Raw genomic sequence first — 23907 nt, 5'->3', positions numbered from 1 at the left:
TCTGGATGCGGAAAGAACATTGATCGAATGCAGACCTCAAAACCATGTACCACTTCAGGCTTTTGGATCGGCCCTCACGGTCTCAACGATCTTAAACATGGTGCGTGTGTGAAACATCTTAAAAATATCTCAGAACTTGGAGTGATCTGCTGGATGGGTGGATGAAAATGCCTTAATCACAAATAAGAAGACACTCAGCTGCCCAGAAAAACCAATTTACAAGCTTCGATATCTGCCAGAGGAGAAACTACAGCACTGACTCAGTAACCACTGTAAACGTGTCCACATGCCACTATTTTCTGTTTATTCCTACTTTTTACATTTTGTAAAAAAGCTCAGTGTAATGTCTGCAGGTGGGTGTGTTCACTTCTTTTTATTTAAAAAGTCATTTGGATTCATAATCCAGTAAAATACTGTATGTGGAGACTCAACTTTGAATTCTTAGTAGAATTCCTCCTGCTACAATTTTTAATTTCCTTCTGCATATTTTATTGCAAATGGATTTCAGTCTTTGGTGCATTTGGAAATTGGAAGAGTAGCAATAACAGGAATTCATGGGAAAGCAAAGAATCCTGTAAATCTAATAAGCTTTTTTTTTTTTTTCTAAGTGTCTTTCAGCTCATTATGAAGTTTAATCAACTTCTTGATCCTGCAAATAGAGCTTTGTTTGAGTGGGCCTAGATTATCTGTTTGTTAATGCACCTGTCAGGTGAAAACATTGCTACTGATGACTTTAAAAAAAATCCTGGACAATGATGCATCTCTGCATAGTGCTGCAGAGCTACTCGGAAGATTTAACATGGCACTATTTCTGGTACCAGTCGTGCTGAATGATGATATATCACTGATGTCAACATGGTTCATAACTCTAAGCAGTAAATACATTTAGTTTATTTTCTTTATTGCTGTTGTTTTAAATGTCGTTTGTTTTTACCAGTTTCATCATTGAACGTAGTTTCATGTTGTTATTTATTTCCTAAGCACCGGTTAAAATGGGAGCTCTGTAATTTCCATATTTCTTTCTAATTCATATATTGAAGGAGAATAGCAGGAATCCCACAGACGATTCCCGTTGTGACCTTAGCATGACTGCCTCTCTTGTAAATTTCAAACACCGCTCTTGAAAAGTACTATATAATACATGGTTTACATAAATTCCTATGTAAGTCACATCACAAACAGATCAGGATGTTTTAAAACTAAATTTCCATCGATTCATCACATGCATCTCCATGAGCAATCACTGGATGTTTGATGGGTTTTAGATCAGGCACAAAACACGGCACAATAACACGGAGAAAATGAATAGTTTGATGCGGCGTTGTAAAGAGAAGGATTATGACCTACATTCCCCCGACACCAACACTTAACTTGACTGGCATTGTAAAGGATCTGGTTCACAGAGATTGTGTCTCTGTAAACAAAGAAGCAAACTGAATCTGTGGCCGTGCTAAACATCATGTCAAACTGGACAAGTTAGTATGAAACTACTTTATCTGTGAAGGCACTGTGTTTTAAAATAAAACTTCAGTCACGTGAAACCGACTTCACAGAGAGAAGGAATCAAAGGATAAAGCTCTACCACCACTTACTGGACAAACTGAACTACAGCAACAGATCGTGGCGGAACGTGGCACAGAAGACAGGAAATAAGTAATATGGCATCTGAAGCAGGAGGCCATACGTGTTTTACAATGTTTGGTGCAAATGTTATCATTTAAAATAGTGTGTGGTGATGACGTGTGAAGTGAAGAAACACACAGATAAATTTGGAGTCAGCGTTATAACTTATAATGAAAAATGTGTGACACACAGTAACTGTACGTCTGACACTCTATCTGCGATTGTCATTGACGTCAGGTCATCCTGCAGGTGTGATGTTGTCTTTATTTTGGTAGCGGGGGTGCAGTAACACAAATACAGTAAGTGCTGCGGTGTACGACATGGAAGCCTTACTGGAGATCCACTGCTCTTGTGCAACGTGATCGGCCTCAACTAACTGCGTTGCCAAATGCTTCGCCTGGCTGTCTCAACGATGTGGAGAGGGCACACCTGTGGTTGGTGTCTCTGCTGTGTTTAATGGGGAACTGATCTCAAAAACAAATAAAGGATCCTCTTGCAGAAGTTATTCAGATGGCTTTAAAACATGAGTTGACGTCCGGATCCAGTCCAAAGTTAATTTAAGAACATATCCAGCAGCCTTTGGAAGCTAGACAGGACTTGGTTACAGTGTACAGTACAACCTGACATTTGGACAACCTTCAAAACGTTATGTGCAAATCAATCAGGGCAGCATGAAACATTTTTTGGCTGCAGTGTTTAACTATGTTAACTATGTCAAATAGCCTGAATGCAACAGCTAAACCACCGGGGAACCCTTGTGCACATAAAACACCACGGAGTGTCCACATGTGTGCATTTACATCAAACAGGCTAAATAGGTGTTGTGCCAAATAAAATGTGTGACAGATAGACAGTTGTGCAAATGTCTGATGCAGATAAAAACCACAGCGTAAAAACCTGCCATTTCTGCAGCCAAGGCTAAGTGCATGTGGCTCACACCGTGTGTTGCCTCTTCATGCAGCAGTTCACACAAGTAGACACTGATGGGTAATTGATATGTGTGCTGACCTCTAAAAACCTGCAGTTTAAAAACCCTTGTGACAGTAAAGACTCAACTGATGCAATGTTGTTAACAAGAAAGAGCATTTTCAAAAGTGGTGAGAGCGTAGTCATGAATTTCTATTGAAGTGACAAACAGGCACACACATGTGTTCATCACCCTGTATAGCAAATGCACCATGTCCCCAGAGGAACAGGAAATGCAAGGCAGCCTGATAAGCGCCATCTTGAGAAGTCAGTTGAATGATAAGCTTCAGCATTTTCACAAGCCACAGAATAATAATTAACACAGGTCAGCTTTGCAAAAATTGTACACATCTTTATTCCACATGCATTTATCACACACAGATTCCCGAAAAGAGTCAGAGGACACGTGAGGCTCCAGGGGGCTCTGTAAATTTTATTGGACTTATTATTCCCCTGCACGTTGATCAAGTCGACGTTTGAAAATCCACTTGTGAAACAGAGAAGACGTGGTCAGATGTGGCGAAAAGATATGTTGACAGAGAGAGCGAGAGGGCAGGTTCCTCACGGCTTGACAAAGAAATTTAGCAAAATCCCGAATGAAGCAAACACCAAAAACAGTCGTAGAATCACCCCTTCACATTTGTTAGAAACAGAAACGCATCACATGTTGGCATTTTTTCCAGTATATAAATTTGCTCCAACACAAATAGTGGTCAGTGCATGTGTGTTTTTTTTTCTTCATAACCCTATTTTTTAACTTTGTAACACTCATTGCGTTGCATGACTGAGATGCAGAGTATGTGATATAACACTGTGGAAAAAATACTTTTTTGAGTTGAGGCTATTTTGTCAAGAAACCTTATAATATGTGCATCTGTAAAAAGCTCATATTCAGATTCTAAATATAATAGTAATGTGTAATGCATGTAACTAATGTGCATGTTATTTACCACATGTTCCCATTACAAACCTCGTTCCTTGCTTATGTCCTCACAAGTCATTCATTAAGAGCAGTGAGTTTCTTTGATGTGGTGGCTCATCCTGTGCAGTTGGCTGGTTAGTCTGTGCACTAACCCAAGGTGACCTTAATTTGTAGACAAGTGACACCTCACTTGGGGTATTTGACAAACTGACACTCACTGATACAGAGTGTCCAACTCAGCTTGTCAAATACACTAAGTGGGGGGCCTGGTCTCTCGCAAAAATCAAAGATGGCTCTGCAGAATAAATCAACAGGACACAGGTAACACTTAAACCATGCACACTACCAGAGGCAGAGGCTATAGCATATGCATTGTGTTTCACACAAAGTTGTTATTCTGATGTACTCAACATTTAAAAGATTTGAGGCTGATCTGTTACCTGCTGACGTTGAAGCGGACGAGTTGGAGCGCAGAGCTCCTCTTTCTTCTCACAGGAGTTCACACTGATGACACTGCGCACAAGACAGTTGACCATTGAGCTTCAACGGCGCAAAGAGGAAGTCAAAACAAGGAAGATAACTGCGAAGCTCGCTCTCAGGAAATATGTGGAAATAAAGTGTCAACATGTCATGGTTGTGAAATGCTGGTGAAGGCTTTTGTGGCTCGCAACTTTTGAGATAATGGTTTGCTGAGACACATTTGCTAGTATTGCCCGCCTTTCGTGGTATTCGTGTATTCTCACTACTGTGTTCAGAGTGTGCTTAAGGAACCGTATGAGTATATAAGTTCACATTGTTGAAATTCAAGGACGCACACAGCTCCCATGTGAAATTTAGATGGCATTTTAAGGTTAAGAATAGTATTAAAAGTGCAAGATCAAATACGTGCCACGGTCTGCGTTGTGACTTATCATCACACTGTTCTTGATACACTATCTTCATTAATGATAACGTCAGCAGTAATTTTAGAACATGTCACCTCCTGCTCTGTTAAGCGTCACCTGTCCCGCTCCAAGGACAAGCATGAGTGTTTAAGTCTACACTGCCGAGTGCTCCATCTGTCAGCCAGGCAAAGAAAGGGACTTTCGAGCAGTCTTTCCGAGGTCTTCCTGTGGTGTGGGAGATCACTTTTTTGTCAGCTTACGTAACGAGCCCACCCAGTCGTCCCTTGTAAGTTGGGATGTAAGCACCAAATGACTAAAATGTAAATGTAAATGTAGTCAGCCCCTGTAATGATTGTGTTTGGATTTCCTCAAAGAAGACTCACTAAAACGAATTCTTGTCACATTGATTGCTCTATCTAACGTTATCCAATTTCTTTTTATTTTTGCAACAACCAGAATGTATTATGTATAGTTCTGTGCAACTTCCTCATGTTACTCTGGACCAAGGCACCATGAATCACTCAAACAACTTCCCTATACAACTACAACTGTACTGTATGCTGAGCTTCCTTAATTTGGAAAGTGACTGAATGTACTGTACACCAACTGTTCGGAGTGGACTGCTGTTCTGAAGGAGACTCGGCTGTATCAGTGTACCTGTATGTGCCAGCCTAATGAAAACGCTCTGCCAATCAGTGTTCTTTGCAGCGGGAAACATCAAGGCCGCAGTGGTACAGGAAAGAGCCAGAGATAGGGTGGCTATAATGAGCCCAGACAACTCAGACAAGGGAGGGTGGGGGTAAACTGAACTTTTCGGGAGTGCAGTATGGAAAGCAAGCTAGTCTCCATCTCATCATGACACAATGCACGTCGCAATGCAAACTCCTGTGACGCACCTGCACCCCGAAACTACTCTATGCAGGATGTGAACTGTCTCCAATCAAAATGAAGTTCTGAAAGTGAGATTAAATGAAATGTACCATTGTATGTAAACTAGAGCGATTAGACCTGTGTATACTACAAATGATGCTGCCATCATAAAAGGATGTGTTACTTTTTCATGTGGGTGAGGGCCAACGTGGTGTTAAATAACTGTTAGTGATTCTAACACCAGTCACTTCTGTACTGTAGCTGTGCATCTCCACGTTTTGACATTTCACACTTTTAAAAGAAGATGCTGAGGCTGTAAAATGAAAACCCTGTGTAGTTACGGTGGCAGAAACTCAACTAGCAGATCAGAAAGCTTCAACAAGGTTCACTAATGAATGGGTTTAGAGGTACTGGTAAGTAGGAACGTCCCATTTGGTGATAATCAGTCTGCTTCAGCCTCCACACTAAGCTCAGCTGACCAAAAGCTTCACACAGTATTTAACAGACATTATCATAAAAAGACAAAAGGGTAGTTGTTGCATTTCCTGTTGAACTGTTCTTCATATGATTTTATGGCTTTGCTAAACTTCATTGTTTAGGAATGAGAGACTGCTGGTCATATGATTTAAATGTGCAGGGAGCAGTGGACACATTACCATTGTTGGGTAATAGCTCCTATTTTACAGCCTGAGAAGGAATGAAACAAGAAAGTCATGTGGGTTATTTACAGTCCTCCCGACTCTGGACTGAAGTATATACTGCGAGTGATGGTTCACAGCGTAAACAATTTCAACACCCCTTTCAGGCCGCTAATGCCACACATATAAGGGAAGTTGATGATGAAAAGACACTACCTCCCTTTGGGGTTGAGAAAGAGATGGTTGATTTTCATCAAGTAGTTAAACAAGAATTAACTGAATCCCCTATTGCACAGCTAGAAATTCTTACAGCTACCTTATTTGGTGAAATACATATTTAACTAGCACGTGCAGCAGGAGAACGTGATGCCTCCTTGCAGAAATTAATAATTCTCAGGACTTGTTTTTTTACCTAATAAAGTGAATAAAGAATGATAAAATGTTATGAAATGTTGTGTAACTGAGGTGGCAGGATATTGTGTCTGTGGAAATGTGCTCTTTTTAAATAGGATAGATGGTTGCAGTCTGCACTCTTCACCTATATTCATAGTTTTAAACTGCAAATCAAATGGCGTCTTTCCCACCTGTCTGCCTGTCAGTCGCTGGGTCTATTAAATATTGGAGTTTTGAGACCTGGGTGGAAGTAGGATTCACAAACGCAACAAATACACAGTTTGACATTTGAGTTTTGTTTTTTCCAGGAGTGAATATCACCTGTAGAAGATATTTCAGTGCACAGTGTTTACCATTTTACCATGTTTTTAAAATGTGTTAATTGTTATCTGGTAAACTAGATTGATTGAAGTTTTAAAACAATTTTCAACAGGGTTAACGTCTACATTTCTTCTACTGCAGTGAACATAATTGTAAAATGACTTATTTATGACTGTAAATTAAACAGAATCACTTTAAAAGTGTTTCCATGTCACCCTCTTTGTAAATTGAGCGTAAACTGCCACCACGTGGATCAGTGCAGGACTGCAACCACAACAACTTCTGCAAGCTTGCCAGAAGGTTGAAAGTGGGTCTGATAAGTGACTACAGTGATGTAGATTTAGTGTAAGGACATTCATCAACTCACATGTACCTATTTAGGTAGGTCCATAAATAATGGAACATTATATACACTGAATGAGCAAAGTCAAGACCTCCATCCTTAATTCAAGGCATCTGACAAAAGTGTGGTTTTTAGGAATTACAGCCATTTTCATATAAACACACATTTTTTGGGAGACGGCTCATTAACAATGGAAAACATCTTCCAGTCTCAAAATAGAAATGCATGGAAAAGCGTGGCCTGCTCCCTCCTTACTCCACGATTAATCAAGCAGATAAAGTGAAAGTGGCTCTGGGTGTTACTTTGCATTTGGTGGCTCTTCACTGGATCTCTCAACATGAGGTCTAAAGAGATGTTTATGCAAGTGAAGGAAGCCCTTAATATGCGGAAAAGACACAATAAATCAATCAGCTAGAGCAGAAATATTGGAAACGAAGACATTAACTGGCAGCTCAGCAACAGCAAAAGGCCTGGAAGACCATCGAGGACACTAAAATGGATGACTGCAGAATACTGTCCATGCTGAAAAAGAACCCATTCACAACATCTAGTTAAGTCAAGAGCACTCAGGAGGATAAGAGATGTTTTATGAATGTAAATATGGACATCTCACAACAAGGTGCACAGAAAAACCAGGTTAGACTCGAACCTGATCAGCTCTACAAAAATATTCTCTGCACTGATGAACCCAAGATAAACATATCGTACCAGAATGATGGAAAGAGAAAAGTGTGGAGAAGAAAAGGAACAGCTCATGATCTGGTTAGGACTCTGATGTACTGGTAGAACATCTTTTCACTTAATGAAGACTGAAGGCAGCTACAGTAAAGATCTGGCAAAGCATCTGTATGTAGGAAAGTCAGCATTTGGGATCAGCACCAAGTCAAAATATGAAAATCATGTATAAGGAAACTTATGAGAGAGAATTTAACTGCTTTTATACTATTTATCTCAGAAATAGCAGCAATAACTGTAATAAAATGCAGGAAAACCGTTTAATTGGACTTATTTATTGGTGAAAGGAAGACTTAAAGCAGCGGGATCTGATGAATAAACTGGGCAAGGCACTGTTTACAGTATTAATTATGTTTCAGTCATTTTGATTCTTGAGTTCAAATTACCCTTAACACACGAAGGCTATCAACACTTCAGGCAAAACATACAAAGTCATGGAAAGTTATTAAAAATAGCATCAACTGCATCTTTGAATTTTGTGGCAGAAAAAAGAACTATATGCGGTACTGGGCAAAAATACTGTATCCATATGCATATTGGTACAAAGGTTCATTTAGCGAGAGACATCAAAATAAAATAGAAAGAAATATCACTAAAATACATTTACCTTGAACTTGCAAAATAGTGTAAATAAATCTTTCAAAAACTAATTTCTAAAAATCTACAAACAAGCAAAACCCTTTGCATGCCTGAAGGCTACAATCGAATCTGAAACAATGGCACGAGGAAGTAGCTTTGCTCATTTTTATGCAAAATGGAATAAAAATTTTTGCTCATAGTATATTGCTTGGCAGTATACTACAAACAGGAATTCCAGTAGCGTCTGTTGTCATTGGTCCTATCACAGGCTTTGGGGGTGTTGCTTGTTTAATCAGATCTCCATCCATCACAGCAGTGAGCAGCTCAATCAGTTAAAAAATCCTATTTTTTGAACAAAAACTATTATCCTTGACAAGAACTGTACTTCTACGTTTTTATAATACAAAAATAAGCGCAGTCTCCTTTTTTATGCCTTACATAATTTTATCATGTGAAAAATCCCAATTACAAAATACACAAATATCATTAAATACATACAGTGTTAAAAATACATGCACTGGAAATGCTGCCTGTCGAGGACAGCATGCTTTGACTCAATATTCAAAGATCAACTGCGGTTTTCCATTACATGTTTGTTGAAATTGTTTTAATACATCTAATTCTAGAAAAAGTTTGTAATATTTTTCCCCTTTATGGATGACTTCATTGCCATTTGTTCAGCCATACAAGCCAATCTGATATATGGCGATTACAGCGTCATTCTTAATGTCGTTTTTGTTCAGTCTGTGCAGACAAGTGTATTTTGGTTAATAAACATCTTCACTGATGAGCAGTTAAAAATTAAAAGCAGAAGCACAAAACTAGGGCAAAAGACTTTAAGATTTAAAATGTTCTACCATTTTTAACTTATTGTTGAATGGATGACACTAATGTACACTCAATTCCAGAGAAGCGATACCTCAGTTTCTACTGAAATGTGCTGTGTACATATGGAAAATGCAAGATGTATTTGAATTTGCAGTTCAACCTCAAATTTTCAGTGTATTTACACTAAAAGACTTGCAGCTAATAAATCAAAAATGCTTTACAGACACCACTAAATGATTTGTCACAGAAATGCAACTTTTGTTTTTTATGTTGCATGCGAGAGAAAAATGTGGGTAGTACATTCAAAAATTGTAAACACAAGGATGTCAACCCTATTTTTATGGTTTCTAGGATTTTTTTATGCAATATCAAATGTAAAAGTATCTTGCTACTGAGATTGGACATGAAACTCATCTGCAGGAGCCTCAACAACAACGTTTACACCGAAGCCTTGTAATTGCAAATTGACTGGAAGGTGAACTCTATATGAAAACGATTGTAAATATCACATTAAGTGGAGTGAATGAATACTGTTATTAGTCAAATGAAAAGTAAATAAATCGTAAATTTACAAAAAATAACACTGCTCTAATAATACTCCACCCACACAATTCAGCTGTATTATTTGTATTTGTTGTATGCTCATGTATGAAAAACACAGCTTACTGTGTACAGCAGACATATTTCTACAGGCACAGTTTTCAGATTGAAATTTGGATTGTTCTCTCTTGAGTAGCTTAATTTGACAAAAAATGTGACTTGATGTGTCATGAAATGTGGGGTGAGCCCTTTACTAAAATTCTACATAATGTACTAATAAAATACAGTATGTCCCTTTTCAACCAGTGACTTGTCTCTATTCAAAGTTAGGAATGATAAATGACAAATGCAATTTTCCAGATCCATATTTGTACATAATGCTGAACATCCTTGTTGTGGATCTGTTTTATTTGCGTACAGAGAAAACAGCTTGAGTGAGGCAGGACTGCAGTCCAGGCAGAGTAGCCCAGCGGAGTGGGCTTTTGCATTGGTGAATGCATACATCACATGCATTCAAACTCATCGATACGCTGTTTGGTGTTTCCTGACCGGATCTGTCTGAGGGTCTTATATTTGTCTCGCCCAGCTTTCATGTTCTCCGCATGGATGATGTCATTCACTGTTTTCTTGCTCTCATCCCGAGCGTTGGCTAACTCTGAGCTCAAAGCCTGGAAATACAATCATCACAGTGTTAATATATTGAACACAACAATGTTATTATGAACAAATGAGGCTACAATTAACCATCTAAGATGTTAATCCAATAATTGACAGATAAGTCAGATTGATATGTATATATGAGATATAAGTGATAGACATAGTGCAGACATACAAGTAGATGCTTCTGCAAACGTTCATTCTTCTCAGTCTCAGTCATGCGTTCCTCTTCACTGCGGTCCTTATACGTAGCAGCATCTGTGAACTCAGCACTGGCCTCAGCGCTGCTCTCGTCGTTCTCATCATGCTCGTTCTCTGCGTTGAGGGGCTCCTGAACATGAGCCACCAGCACTTTGTTTTTAAGCTCTTCTTTGGTCTTCTCTAGATCCTCCTGTACCATGGTAGCCTACAGGAACACAGAATTATATTGAGGCGACTCTACATTATATTAACAGACAGAAATTCAGTGGCTAGAAAAGCATTGTGAAGTAAAAATTAAATGTAATGCTGTTTCTCTAAGTTCTGCCACTCAGTTTTGAGCTAAATGCTAACATCATCATGCTTACATCCTCACCATAACAATGTTAATATAAAGCATTTCAAAAGAAATATTGTTTACCACCATTTTAATTGAATGTGGTAGAATGTTTAAATGCACTAATTAGTACTAAAACAAAAAGTTGAATGCCAGTTTTGCTGATGTTTGGTCATAAACCTGTTGGTTCTGAAAATAAGAAGGTTTGACCTGATGATGGCGCTAAAGGACAAGTTAGCGGATTGATGCTAGAGAAAAACTAACTGATTAAAAAACAGAAAATCAGCTGATGATTTTAGTGGCACATTGCTGGTTACAACAACTTTGTATATTAAGTATGTATTAATTAAGGCAATTTATCTATTTATGTATTCTATTACGCACATTCACTACAGATTTGAGAAAAACTTGGGTTACAATACAAACGTAAAAATTCTAAAAAGCCATCTGCCAGCTGACCTTCATATTTTTCTAATTTGTTTTATTTTATTTTATTTTATTTTATTTCATAAGAGTAAGTTGTTAGTAATACATTGGCATGTAACCTGAATGTTTGTCAGAATCAGTCAGTCAGTCTTTTTCTAAGCCAAAATATCCCAATGGAGGACAAGAGTTAAACAGGATTTCCTCCACACAAAGACAGCCATCACCACCACAGACAGAATGAGTCACACTGGTCAGAAAAAAAAAGAAAGGGGCTGGGCTGGCACACATGAGTTTTACCAAAAAAGACATGAGGCGAGCTGGAAGCTTTCACCCCTCCCCCAAAACACACAACAACAGGACCCCAGGAATGCCTGTCGTCATTATATCACAATGGAGGGACTATGTGACCAGGGGAATATCAAACACAATGGTATTAATTTGGCTGTTTTTTTTACACTGTTTTATAGTTTGAACACTAATGTTCATTACTTTGGACTTGAATGTTCAACAACTGATTAAATCTAATTTAGATTCAATGAAATAAATGAAACTATTGGGTTAGTATGTAAATAGCAGACCACACCTTCTGTTGCCACTCGTTTGCCTCATCTTCCTTCTTCTTCTTGGCATCTTCCAGGAGGGAAATCTTTGAGGTCAGCTCAGCCAACTCTGTGGCCTACAAGGACAAGATCTTCATTTAACTAACACAGCTTCAGCCACCAAATCCCTAAATCTTCTCTTAGTTTTAATTACTACACCAATAGTTTTAGATAACTGACCAGGTGTTCTTGGTTCTTCATCTGGCTCTCTGACTGTTGCAACAGTGCCATCTTAGCATCCTCAGCACTCTTCAGGTCACTCTCCAGGCGTTCAGCCTCCTCTTGTGCCCGTTTCCTCTCTTGCTCCAACTCAAGAGCCTTCTGTGTTTGCTCCTCCAATTCTGTGCAGGGAGACAATCACACACATCCAGAAGCACCACAGTTAAGTGTCAAGTGAGAAAAACATTCACCACCATTAATTACAGTGCAACAAGATTTTGTTGACTACTAAAAGGTCACTCACCTTGTTGAGCTTTTTTAGTCTGCTCCTCAATTTGCTTTAATCGCTCCATCAATTCCTCTTTTTCCTTTTCAATCTTTTCCTTTTCCTTTTCTGCAACTTCTCGTTTCCTCTTTTCATTTTCCAGCAGAGCTCTAATAAAAAAATTGCAAATAGAAATAAACATATTCAAGAATCATTTAATTTCACAGAAATCAGGAGGATCTCGGAAAAGCAGGGCAGATGATTACCACATTATGCACAGGGTATTTGAATATACTAGTTTACATATCCCTGCAGCTTCTACATAGAGCCAAACTAACACTCTTGTTGCATGACATATTTGTAAACCAGGCCAGCCGGCTACAATGTACAAAAACAAACAGTGATCACCACATGTTAGGTTTATTTACAGTAGTAGGCTATTTCTTGAAATAACAATCAACAATCTGTGTGAAATGTTGTGTATGTTTTTCTAACAACAGCATGTGACTCTTACCTCTCCATCTTCTTGTGATTCTTCTCCTCACGTGCCTGAGCCTTCATCTGCTGCACTTCAATGGTGTCGGGTTTACGGCGGCGCATGTACAACTCATGGTTGCCCATGCACAGAGCCAGAATGCGCTTGTTGATGCGCAGTCTAGGAGCGTAGAATACGAAGTCCTACGGTGGCAACAACAAAATAATTTTATTAGTAGCAATACATAGACAGAAGATTTATGAAGTGTTTAGAAGTCATCTGCAAGAGTCAACGTACAGGTGCTTTCTTGTCAATTGGTTTAATGACAAACTTCTTGTCATTGAAGGAAATGTTCCTTATTTCACTCCAAGGAAAACCAATTTTGGGGGTCATTCTGTAAAAAAAAGTTGAACAGCAATTAGCAATCGTAATAACGCTCAATTAAACCACAGAGGCATGTGCATCTATGACAGTTTAATGATTGCATTATTATGGAATCACTTACTTGTCATTCTGTTCATAAATGTTGAGTCCTAGAGCATCCACTCCCAGCCACAGCTCTGTTCCTTTCTTATTCTTAATGTTGAAGTAGTTGACTCCATACATTTCAAGGTCTTGAGCGATCTTCAAGTACTCCATCATGGATTCCTCTCTGTGGACAAATAAGACATGTGTTTAACTAGCACTTCAGGGAGACTGATTAAGAGGAACATGTAAGCTACACATTTTCAATGTAGTCAAGTTAAGTCTGTGACCCAGCATTTCCTCAGCCCTAGAAACACCAAAGAAAAAACTAAGGAAGAGACTGATTAATGGTTTAATATTAGTATTTTGTGGTAAGTGTTGTTTTTCCTCACGCAGTTATTTGTGTGGGTGCATACGAATGTATACACAGGTGCATGTTTGGAACTTGTTGCCACTGGTTACCTCATCATGCTCTTGTGCTCTTCGTGCCAAACTTGAATCCTCTCCTCCCACTGCTCCTTGCTGAGTTTGTGCTGGTCAAGAACTCTGAGCACATAAGTTACAAGCTCGTCAGAAAATCATGCAGACAAACATGTCTCATAAATGTCTGGCTGAATAGGTAATGTATTTCTGATATTCAAGACTGAAACGATGTTGAAACGTGTGTTACCTCTGAGGGAGAAGATGTTCATTGTTCAGATAGCCTGGTGTGTGGACTTCCTTGTTGTAGTCAGCATACTTGGCCTGCACTGCATAGGATGCCAGGAGGACTGCCGTCTCTGGGGGGCAGTAGATGTCGTCATTTAAGATTCCCTCTTTCACCTGCAGGAAGAACAGCCGCTGTGTGGCATCCTGGATTAACTCCTCTGACACATCCTCTGGGAAAAACTTGGCACGAAACTTGAACAACAGTGGGCTTTCCTTCCTCACATCCTGGGCTGTCACCTAAAATAAAGCGTGACACTGGTGAGGGGTAGAGGTCATACTTCTGTAAATAGACTTGAGTTTTACAGAAAAGTAAGTGTTGACAAAGAAGACTGTGTTGTTGTGATGCAAACTACTGAAGAGGTCACCTTTTTATTGAGCTTGAGCCATGTGGAGAAACCTTTTGTATCCTGGTATTGGAGTCCAAAGTACCAAACCTCACGCAGCCCAATGGTCTTAACGACCTTAAAACATACAAGCAGAAGAATTATTAAATGTGCCTTCTCACCAAATACACACTTACTCACAACTCTAGGTCTAACCCATAAAGCATAGGCAACAGGTGCAATTTTCACTTTGTCTCTTTTGCAAAATGACTTAAATATAAGTCATGCTTACTCTTGTCTTGTGGTTTAGCAAACTAAATGTTTTGGGTACATAACCTTAGCTGAGGTAAACTGTGATAGATATTTTTTACTATTTTCTGATGTTAGTCCAAACGATTAATTAATTAATTAGTTGTTAGTTTGGTAATTTCACTGCAGTTGAACGTGGAGCAACCTGATTAAGTGCTGTTTGTACCTTCATGTGTTTTTGACAGCAACTTAAAAAAGTGAATACATTCAGCAAAGAAAAACCATATACTTCCTGAACTGAATTCTAAAAAAAGTGTAAAATTTACCACAGTCATTGCAAACCACAAACACTGATGCTGAAAGTAAAACAGCATACTGTAAATTAAAATACCTGATCAAAGAGTTGCTTTCCTGTTGTATTAGGCTGAATGGCGAACTCCAGTTCAGCGTCCATTGTGGTGACTCTTACACTAATCTGCAGAAAAGAGGAAATTGGAAGACTTAGTCATATTTTACATAGACAGCATTCTGAATACAATAAATACAGCTAACATATACAGTATCACTGTGTCTTAAATCAACCTTTCATTTCTTGGCAAGTTCAGTTTAATCATTACACTTCACCAGACTCCATTTACACACATCTAGCATTAGCATACATAGATTTAGTGAACACTCAGCAATCAGAGAACACATTTCTTTGAGTGGTGCCCCCCAGTGGTAGTTTAAAAGTACATAAAAAGACACTTAACCCTAACTAAAAGACAGTTGTTCATCAGCTTTGGGCAGGTTTTCAATAAACCTGCCTGTACGGAAGCAGCAAATGTGGCCCTCAGTACAGACTCTCAGCAGATCATGTCTGCTGGAGAATAAGGCAACATAGTCCAATCAGGCCTAACCAACATGAATCAATCACATCATGAAAATTATATTTTGATAATTCATTTCATTCATAAAGGATTGTGTCTCTTAGTTCCACACTTTATAACAAGTATGCCAACCTGGCTGTGTCTCAGTATAGAACTTATCTACAGGAAGTAACCACATCCTCTAGCGGCTGGGCCTTGTGAGGCGCTGCTGCTAAACACTGAGCTCTCATGAGAGTAGTCTACATCCTGTCATGTATCAAACAACCTGTCAGCTTTCTGCTAACCTATCTGCTGTAGCAGAACTGAAGCCGAATAGTCAGCGAAGTAGGTTAATTTCCTCTTTAGCAGGCAACACATTTTGCTACAGCAGTTTTTTAGCCAACAAGGCATTTCTCAATGAAGAAACTTCAGATGTTTGTATTGTAAAATTATACTTATTACAGTTACATTGATTTAGCCTTGAAGTCCCCCCAAGAGACGTCAACTAGACAATGAACCGATTCTGTACTTAGTAAGTTGACCGTGTAGACATTTCTCATTTTCTCTGTCCTCTTACAAATGATGAGAGCAGCAGCATGCATGTCTTTTGGGAAATAACTGTGCAGGCTGAGGCCCACGCCTGCCCTGAACAACAATGGTATGCATTATTTGCCATTTGAGGGGCTGATTAGAGTTGCGTTCCTTCCCATTCATGTCAGCAGGACCCCGTCTACTGCTTAGGACACTCTTGCCCCTGTGTCACTTCCTGCCATCACGAGCAGTTAAAGTGAAACCTACAATCTGGGCCCACACTGAACTCCAACATAGATGCACAGGCAGGTCTAGACATTTCACACTTTAAATTGACAACCATGAAGTCTGATGAGCATTTTTCGATTTATATAGCTAGTAGTAGGGTTCATGACCACCCTGGTGGTGTTAAAACAGTTTCATTTCCTGTGTCAAAGCAGCTAATCTTGCATAAAAAAGGAACTACGCTTATAAATTTTCTGCCTGGTTAGGGTGTGTCTCACATGGTCAGAATTCAAGAACACTTACCATACTATTATTAGCACAGGCTCAACAACACCCCTCTCAGGTTCATGTGTCATTTTTTCCATGACTTACTTACTGTTTTTTTAACAAAACTGTACTTCCCAAATAAGTTCCTTGACTTTGAAAAAATTATATATTACAATTTTTAAAGATGAATTCTGAGACAGTGTTGTATTTAACAGTGCTTCAATTTATCAAACAACTCATTACTTTATAAATCACTGCTCAATTAAACACGATGTCCGCAGAGTTCAGTTATATGTTGAATAAATCCAGTGCTATAAAAGTAATCACTCATTTAAATAAAAAAAAAAAAAAAAAAAAAAAAACTTGCAAATCTTAAATTATGACATAAAAATTATATGGTATTCACTAACATATTTTTTAAATGTCCCTAGAATCCTAATGATAATAACACGCAAGATCTTAGACTTGAATACATTATTGCCTATAATCTTCCACACTAATTCAACTCAAGCTCTTATTAAAATTAAAGTTTACAGCCATGTCTTGGGAATTTGATCTGATGATGGCAGTAGATGAAAAGTAAGGAGTTATAAGGATTTATAAGGAGAGATAAAGCTGCTTTAAAACAAACAAGAGAGACATTTATTGAAAGTTACTGTAAAGCACAAGTGAACAAGTTTGTTACATGGCCATTAAGAGACATTAGCATATGATAGAGAAGTTCACCCAAAAGTGAACCCGAGGAAACACCCAAGGTTGTTTTGCCAGGAAGAGGAAGAAAAACTACTGAAACCTACTTCAGTGACATGCAGTTTGATCAGACCATAAACTATGCAGGAAGAACCCCTTAATATTCAAAAACATTCTATGGAAGCACCTTATATTATAAAAACTATTTAAAAAAAAAGAGAAATAGTTTAAATATTCACAAGAAACACCTTATAACCCAGCATTCAGTCAACACACCAGCTTTAGCTCAGTGGGTTGTTCCACAACCACAATCCCTTCAACCAAAGACGACAAAAAGTTTTTTGTGAGCAGGACTGAAAAAAAATGGAAACTCCTAATAATTACAAATGTCACAGATCTTTGTAGGGGGTAATCTAAAAAGATTACCCCCTACATTAAACTCATATAGATAGTACACACCGCACACCATCTCTTGTGTCACATACACAACCAAGATAACTATACAGCTGATGACAGTCATCTGTAAAAGTCAATCTGATAAGCTGCTACCACCTGATAAACAGCTTATGCAAACGTCAAACTCTGGACAATAATATAATCTTCTAGATGAAAAAAAATCATGTTGAACAGTTATGTTAAAATGTCAAAACGAGGCCTACAAAGACAGGATTGCCTCTGGTAGAGAATTTACTTTGCAGTGAGTAAACAGGAAATATTCTGTAAAAACATGATTACTGTTACTGCAAAATATTGGTTTTCTTCTTCGCAGCCAGCCAGAGGTAAAATTCCAATAACTTTCTGCCAGAATATAATCATCAGTTGTAGTAAGTTTAACATTTGGTACAAAATCAGACAGAAAAGCAAGGCATTGCTTTCAGCCTCATGCAGCCTTTATTGCTGTGAATGTCAGGTTACGAAAAGCAGAATCAGCTAATTTTAAGTTCTATGTACTATTTAATACTTGTAGATATATACTATTGACACGTCTACACCTCTGCTTCTAGATTACTGCTGTGTTAGTGCCCCTTAGCAGGACACTAAAAAAATCCCATCACCGGAGAGAATAAACTGGGTGACAGGAAGAGGGAGGATTGAGAAGAGGATGAGGTTTCTTTCTAAGCAGGGGACACACAAAGGTTGTCTTTCAGTTCTGTTTCCCACGACCAGTGAGTCTTAATAAACATCACTACAAGTATAATGAAATAGCTTACTTGTTGTTTTCAGTAAACACAATCATTACAGTCATAGAGATTGTTGCTTCATCTTCTATCATCTATATTTTCTTGACTCCTGACTATTATTATAACTTCACATTCACCTGACTTGTCACCAGCTTACACGCCAGTTAAACAATATCCCATTAAACACCTGACATAATATGACTTTAGGTTTAGGATGCTCTTATTCCTCGACAAATTGATATTGTCAAGATTCAAGAAACTTTATTAATCTCAGGGGAAAACTGCTCGGCCTCATTAATATGCTGCCAGGGCTTTCAAGCACTTATACTAAACATGCCTATTATCAAGTCCCTGCTGCTTATAGCTACGTTATACAGGCAAAAATATGTTCCAATAAAATGATTAGACTGCAATATAGTACTAGTAAGTCTGCCTGTGTTTATTTCCCTGATATACATTTTGAATGTACATTTTTCACATAACAGAATAATAGTTTCCAGTATTGTTGTGTGTTGCTGTCTGCTGTTTGTTTTTTTCTGTAATAATGATTTGTACTCCTTCCTGGTGATCAAGCCCACATGTTAGCAGGCCAGTAGGGTATTTATTTCATCAAACTAAATAACCATGGTGAGGCTGCCATTATAATCAGCTACAGATCAAGCTGGTCTGTGAGGAGAGACTCTGGATCATCAGCAGATCCAAAACAAGACACAGTGTTTACCTTACAAACACAAGACATCCACTGACGAAAACCACCAGCTCTTCTGTTTGCAGAAGGCAGCAGTGTTGTACTATGTTGGCCAATGCACACTGTAGTGATCTGTTTATATTACTCTTTTATTATGTACACAGTTTGAAAGTTGCTGGCTTGGAGGTTGTACTAGACTCTTTAATTATAATAAGTGAAAATAAATCAATGTATTTCTGCCACGTCACTGTTACAACTAATGATCATTATATTTGAGCATTTATAGGATATGCCCTGTTAGATGATTTAATTTCACATCAAGTCAGCAAATTAAATTTGTTCTTATAACACAACTAAATGTTATCTTGATTAAATATTGTATGCTGCATAAACCTATGTCTTAGTTTGGTTGATTTTGATTTATTAGTTCATTGAACAAGTTAGGTAGTTGTTTGTGCAAAGGTCCGTCTTGTTTAATATTAATATAATATCTAATATTTACAATATTAGTAGTTTTGTTCATTTACACACTGTCAGTCTGCTCCCAGTTGCTTTAATAACCTAAACATGTACTGGGGTAGAGACTGAATTCAACACTAACCTTTATCATGGTTCACATAATGTATACTGCTGTGAAAGTAAACAACCGTAATCTAATATATGTGTGTTTTTATTTAAGAGCATTAACTGAACAAATGCATGCTTCTAATTTATTTTGTATTTTATCAAGTCAGAATCACTAATGTTTGAGTTCTGTAAATAAAAAAATTACTGAATGCAAATTTACAGACTTGTTTTGATTCCAACTATAGAAATAAACTAAATCAAATACGCATTTAAGAATACACTAATAAATTAACGAGAAAGTACTTACTTTCAAACACTTGATTTTCTTACAACCTCCAACTAGAGAATAATAAACTAGCTCTGTGTGCAAAACCCAGTCGTTCTGATTATAGTTTGTCTACCACCTCTACACACTGTTAATCTGCTCTGCTATGTGCACTACAGACCCATTTAATCCCCTGCTTGCATACCTCTGGCTCTTTCTATTTATCATTTCGCTATAGCCACACAAGTTTAGTCCTCCTATAACAAGAAAGCTGAATCAGTCGTCATGTCTAAATAGTGGGCTAAAATGGTAAGTTATCTTCAGATTCAGTATTATTACATTAATAGGCTGTTTCTGTGTGAATGCATTTTGTTTAGGCCAAGAGTTAATATGATTAATGAATGAGAACAAACTGTCAGGGCGCAAAATGCATATTTTTGTTAGAACAGGGAGCCTAATTTCAGCTGTCAAACCAAACAGCTAACTGGTTTTGTGATTGTTTAGTTTGGAAACTCTGCCTATTTAAAATGTAACTGTGTTTGTAAAACTTAGGGATCCTTTCAGTAAATCCTGAACTTATTACACAGCAGTAATACAATCTAAACAGGAGCATGGTGTGTGAAGACCACGCTGGGTGAAAGCAGGGAGGAGAGCAGCTAGACCGTGATGTGAAAGTCCATATAAGGCTGCAGGCGAGGAAATTACCAGAAAGGAACTGATGTAAGTGCAGAAACCTTGAGTCACAACATGACTTCCTTGGGAAACTGAAGCAATGCCAAGAGGAGTCCAGCAAAGGCAGAGTTTCTCAATAATTATTGCTTTTGTGAAATATCAGTGTTTTTCTACTTAACTGAAACACCGAATTAAATAAACCCTGTTTGGAAAACTTGGGTACCAAAGCAGATAATGGAAAAACTTTGTTCTTTTTAAAACCAAAAATCTTTTTTCCATTAGCATGTTTTGGGTGTAACAACAAATCGGGTACAACAACTTTCACTGTGTGTGGAATGGATTTTGAAGCATGTGCTGAATCAGTCTTTCTCGCTTCCTTCTCTTCCTCTCTCTTACTCTACTGCGTCTTCGCATTATGCCACAAGCTTTACAAAAGAAATCACTACTGAATGTTACAATAAAAGGCCTAGGTTTTAACCATCCTATTGATAAAATCACCGCCCGCCAGGCACAATCATTTTTGGAAACAGATACCGTCATACCACCTAATGTATCTCCACACAAGGAACTAACTAACTTCTCTTATTGCTCCCCAGTGTAAAGTTTTGCCGGTGGCATAAATTAATCAGCCTTATTGTCTAATAAGCTGCTTCCTCTTGACCGTCTATTTTGTCCCTTACTTATTTCCTCTTCTTTAACTCTTTATTATGAACAGACTAACTGCAACAGAGCTGCTTTCGTCCTGCAGTATGCCCATGTTTGTGAATGATCATGAGTATCAATTGGCTTTGTTTGAGCTCTCTGAGGTCCCTAGCTGTTGTGCGGTAGCAGCAATATGTATAGTACTCTAGGCTGATGTTATTGATGTTATTATTGATTTCTTAGCAGCATTCTGCAAGAGCATACTAAACAGATTCAGTGAAAAATATAAAGTTATGAATAAGTGAGGCACACTACATCGAGTCCCTGTTAGGTGCACATGCACATGACCTCCATTTATTACACCCACAACACTGATCTTCTTTGATTCAACTCAATAACATATCACTGCTCAATTCTTGTTGTGCTGAAATTGTGCGGAAAAGTTAAACCCACATTTTATAAAATAGAGTAATTATTTACAATTCTGTTTTGTAATTTGTTTTAAGAAGATAACGTTGAAGTCAATTTTCTTCTGTTTAACAGCTGGAAAAATATCCAGGAAGTACTAGTACAGATTATATTACAGGAAGGAGTTACAACCCTTAGTACTATTTATATAAAGTGCAGTAGTTCACTTGTGATTTTTTTCTGGTATATAAAGTCGTCAGAGATACATGCAACTTAATTAATGTAAGTACTTACTATCACACTCAGAAATATTCATTAGTGAAAGTCCTAAACAACTACTATTACAACTACACCGGCCAAGGTGCTAAACATTCAAAATAATTTATCTAGGACTATTTTGGATGCAGTAATCTGATGTTGCACCATAAAATATGGTATAGTGATTTTACAAGTTTATAGACTTTGACCTAGATGGCTTTGTGCTACCCGTTTTCCACTGCTTTTATGAAATGCACTGCAATTTACGTGATGCAAATCTATTTATATATACCTCCACAACTGATTACAGACCAATTTGTTATTGTCCTTATGATTCGCCCTGCTTCTACAAATTGATTTATCTTCCCTTGTTTTTCTATTTTTATTCTTTGTGTATCTGCCTGAGAAGCACGTGGGGTTACCTCTGGGCATGTAAGTATAATATATATATATATATATATATATATATATATATATATATATATATATATACACACATTTTCATTGCTTCGTCGTGCCTTGCTCACTGATCTCATTAATTGTCAGTGTGCATATCGTAGCTGAGAACAAACTGTGGACAGGAAGGATAGCAGCACACAGACTCTGCAGCTTCTGTATCATCTTCTTCTTTCAATAAGCATTATGCTGAGTCAAAGCCTGACTCACGCCCTCATCAGGGGCGAACAGAAGAGAGGAGTTAGAAAATGCTTTCACTTGTGCTTGCTGCTACTGAGAGCCTGAGCTCTAACTAATCATAATGCTGTTTGACTAAAACAAAGAACCAGATCTGTGAGCGGTCCCTCTTTCCTCTTTGTTCTGAGCTCCACCACCAGCACAAATCTGCTGAGCTCTGCTTTGCTCCTTCATCTGATGCCACAGCTCAGAGCAAAAATCTTGGCCTCTTCTCTTATCAGTGGCCAGAAAGGATAACAGTTGTTTAAAAAGTCACCACCCCGGTTTCTATGTGCCTCCATTTGCTTCAGACTCACACACAGCTGGTCTGAGTGACAGTTCAAGCCCCACAGTGAAAGGAGGCCTTGGGAGGACTAGCTCAATGGCTACTGGAGGCCACACGGCGGCTTCCGCTGAGATCCGATTTAAAAAGCGTGATTTCAGGATCTTCAGCTGCGGGGAGAAGCTCTCAGTAACACGGCAGCGCAGTAAAGCTGAAGGTCTGAATGAAATGCCCCGATTAATTTTAATGAACACAGGGCCGGGAGCGCGCACACGCACACACCTAACGGGGCGCGCACCCCCCCACTCCCAGCAATGCGAGTTGGAAAAGGATGTAACAGATTTTAAAACACCGTCATAAATACAAGGGGAAGCAATTAATGTAGTAAGGTTATCGAGAACGGTTTTAATTAGCGCCTATATCAACAGATACACAGAAAAAACGGGATTATATATATTCAGCTAAACGAGAAAGAGACAGTGTAGGATGAAAACAGATATTAAATGGACACACTGCTACAGTTTGCGGTCTTACCGTTTTTGGCATCTTGGCTTTTGTTTTCGGCTTGACGGCTTAAAAAACAGAGATTAGTTCAATCGGACGAGCTCTTGTTGAAACAACACGAAACTTTTTCCCATCAGCGACAAAAAAAAAAAAAAACAAAAAAACGGCGCCAATCACACGGCTTCCCGTCTCGAGGAGGCGAACGCTGCGGCTAGCTCGAGCTAAAAGGGGGGCTGTGTTCAAGCGGACGCCTGCGACGCTCTCTCTCTCTTTTTTCTTTGTTTCGTCCGAAAGTGAAATGGACTGGAGCTTGATTTCCTGCTAACGGTACCTCAGCCTGCACAAAAAAAAAAAAAAAAAACCACCACACCCAGGCCGCTGACAGGACAGCCAGTCTGAAGAGGAGAGGCGACGCTCGCAGACTCCGCCCGCAGCAGCCGCATCATCATGGCCGCAGCTCGCTGCGCTTCACTGCTGAGAGCCCCACGAGAAAAGTTCAGCCCGTCTGTCTGTCTGTCTGTTTCTGCACACACGATCTGCAAGAAGCCTTATTTAAAAATCACAACTCTCGTGTACTAGAATGCGTTATCTTGAGTTTTAGGAGGATGCGTTAAATCGGTACCGTTAGAGCAGGCGTCTGTAGTCTGCAGTGTAGCTCGCTGGCCATAAGGTGATGATCATCATATTCCATGAAGTCTAAATG

At 38.6% G+C, this 23907-nt stretch overlaps 1 protein-coding gene and 1 long non-coding RNA gene across 2 annotated transcripts; both read right to left on the bottom strand.

Annotated features, from left to right (window-relative positions):
- Nucleotides 1–3316: 3316 nt before the first annotated feature.
- On the bottom strand, nucleotides 3317–4029 carry LOC113169149. The gene is made up of 2 exons (XR_003299544.1): nucleotides 3952–4029; nucleotides 3317–3806 (listed from the first exon to the last, which is right to left on the bottom strand). It is a non-coding gene; the product is annotated as an uncharacterized LOC113169149 (long non-coding RNA).
- Nucleotides 4030–7950: 3921 nt separating this feature from the next.
- On the bottom strand, nucleotides 7951–23541 carry LOC113169813 (moesin-like). The gene is made up of 13 exons (XM_026371529.1): nucleotides 23235–23541; nucleotides 14895–14978; nucleotides 14297–14392; nucleotides 13894–14168; nucleotides 13686–13769; nucleotides 13264–13410; nucleotides 13056–13152; nucleotides 12798–12961; nucleotides 12323–12453; nucleotides 12040–12200; nucleotides 11844–11936; nucleotides 10475–10705; nucleotides 7951–10310 (listed from the first exon to the last, which is right to left on the bottom strand). Exons 1-13 carry the CDS (start codon nucleotides 23244–23246, stop codon nucleotides 10146–10148), a joined length of 1740 nt encoding a protein of 579 aa, XP_026227314.1. The 5' UTR covers nucleotides 23247–23541; the 3' UTR covers nucleotides 7951–10145.
- Nucleotides 23542–23907: the final 366 nt, after the last annotated feature.

The sequence above is a fragment of the Anabas testudineus genome, chromosome 14, assembly GCF_900324465.2.
Source record: "Anabas testudineus chromosome 14, fAnaTes1.2, whole genome shotgun sequence".
Lineage (NCBI taxonomy): Eukaryota > Metazoa > Chordata > Actinopteri > Anabantiformes > Anabantidae > Anabas > Anabas testudineus.
Note: the sequence above shows the minus strand (reverse complement) of the source record. Positions and strands in the feature narration are given on the sequence as shown.

Excerpts from the sequence above, each read along its gene's own strand:
- LOC113169813 (XM_026371529.1), bottom strand. Across the intron at positions 12,454-12,797 it reads AATCACAAGAAGATGGAGAG|AGCTCTGCTGGAAAATGAAA; the intron begins GTAAGAGTCACA and ends TTTTTTTATTAG. Across the intron at positions 10,311-10,474 it reads GTTTGCAGAAGCATCTACTT|GCTTTGAGCTCAGAGTTAGC; the intron begins GTATGTCTGCAC and ends TTGTATTTCCAG.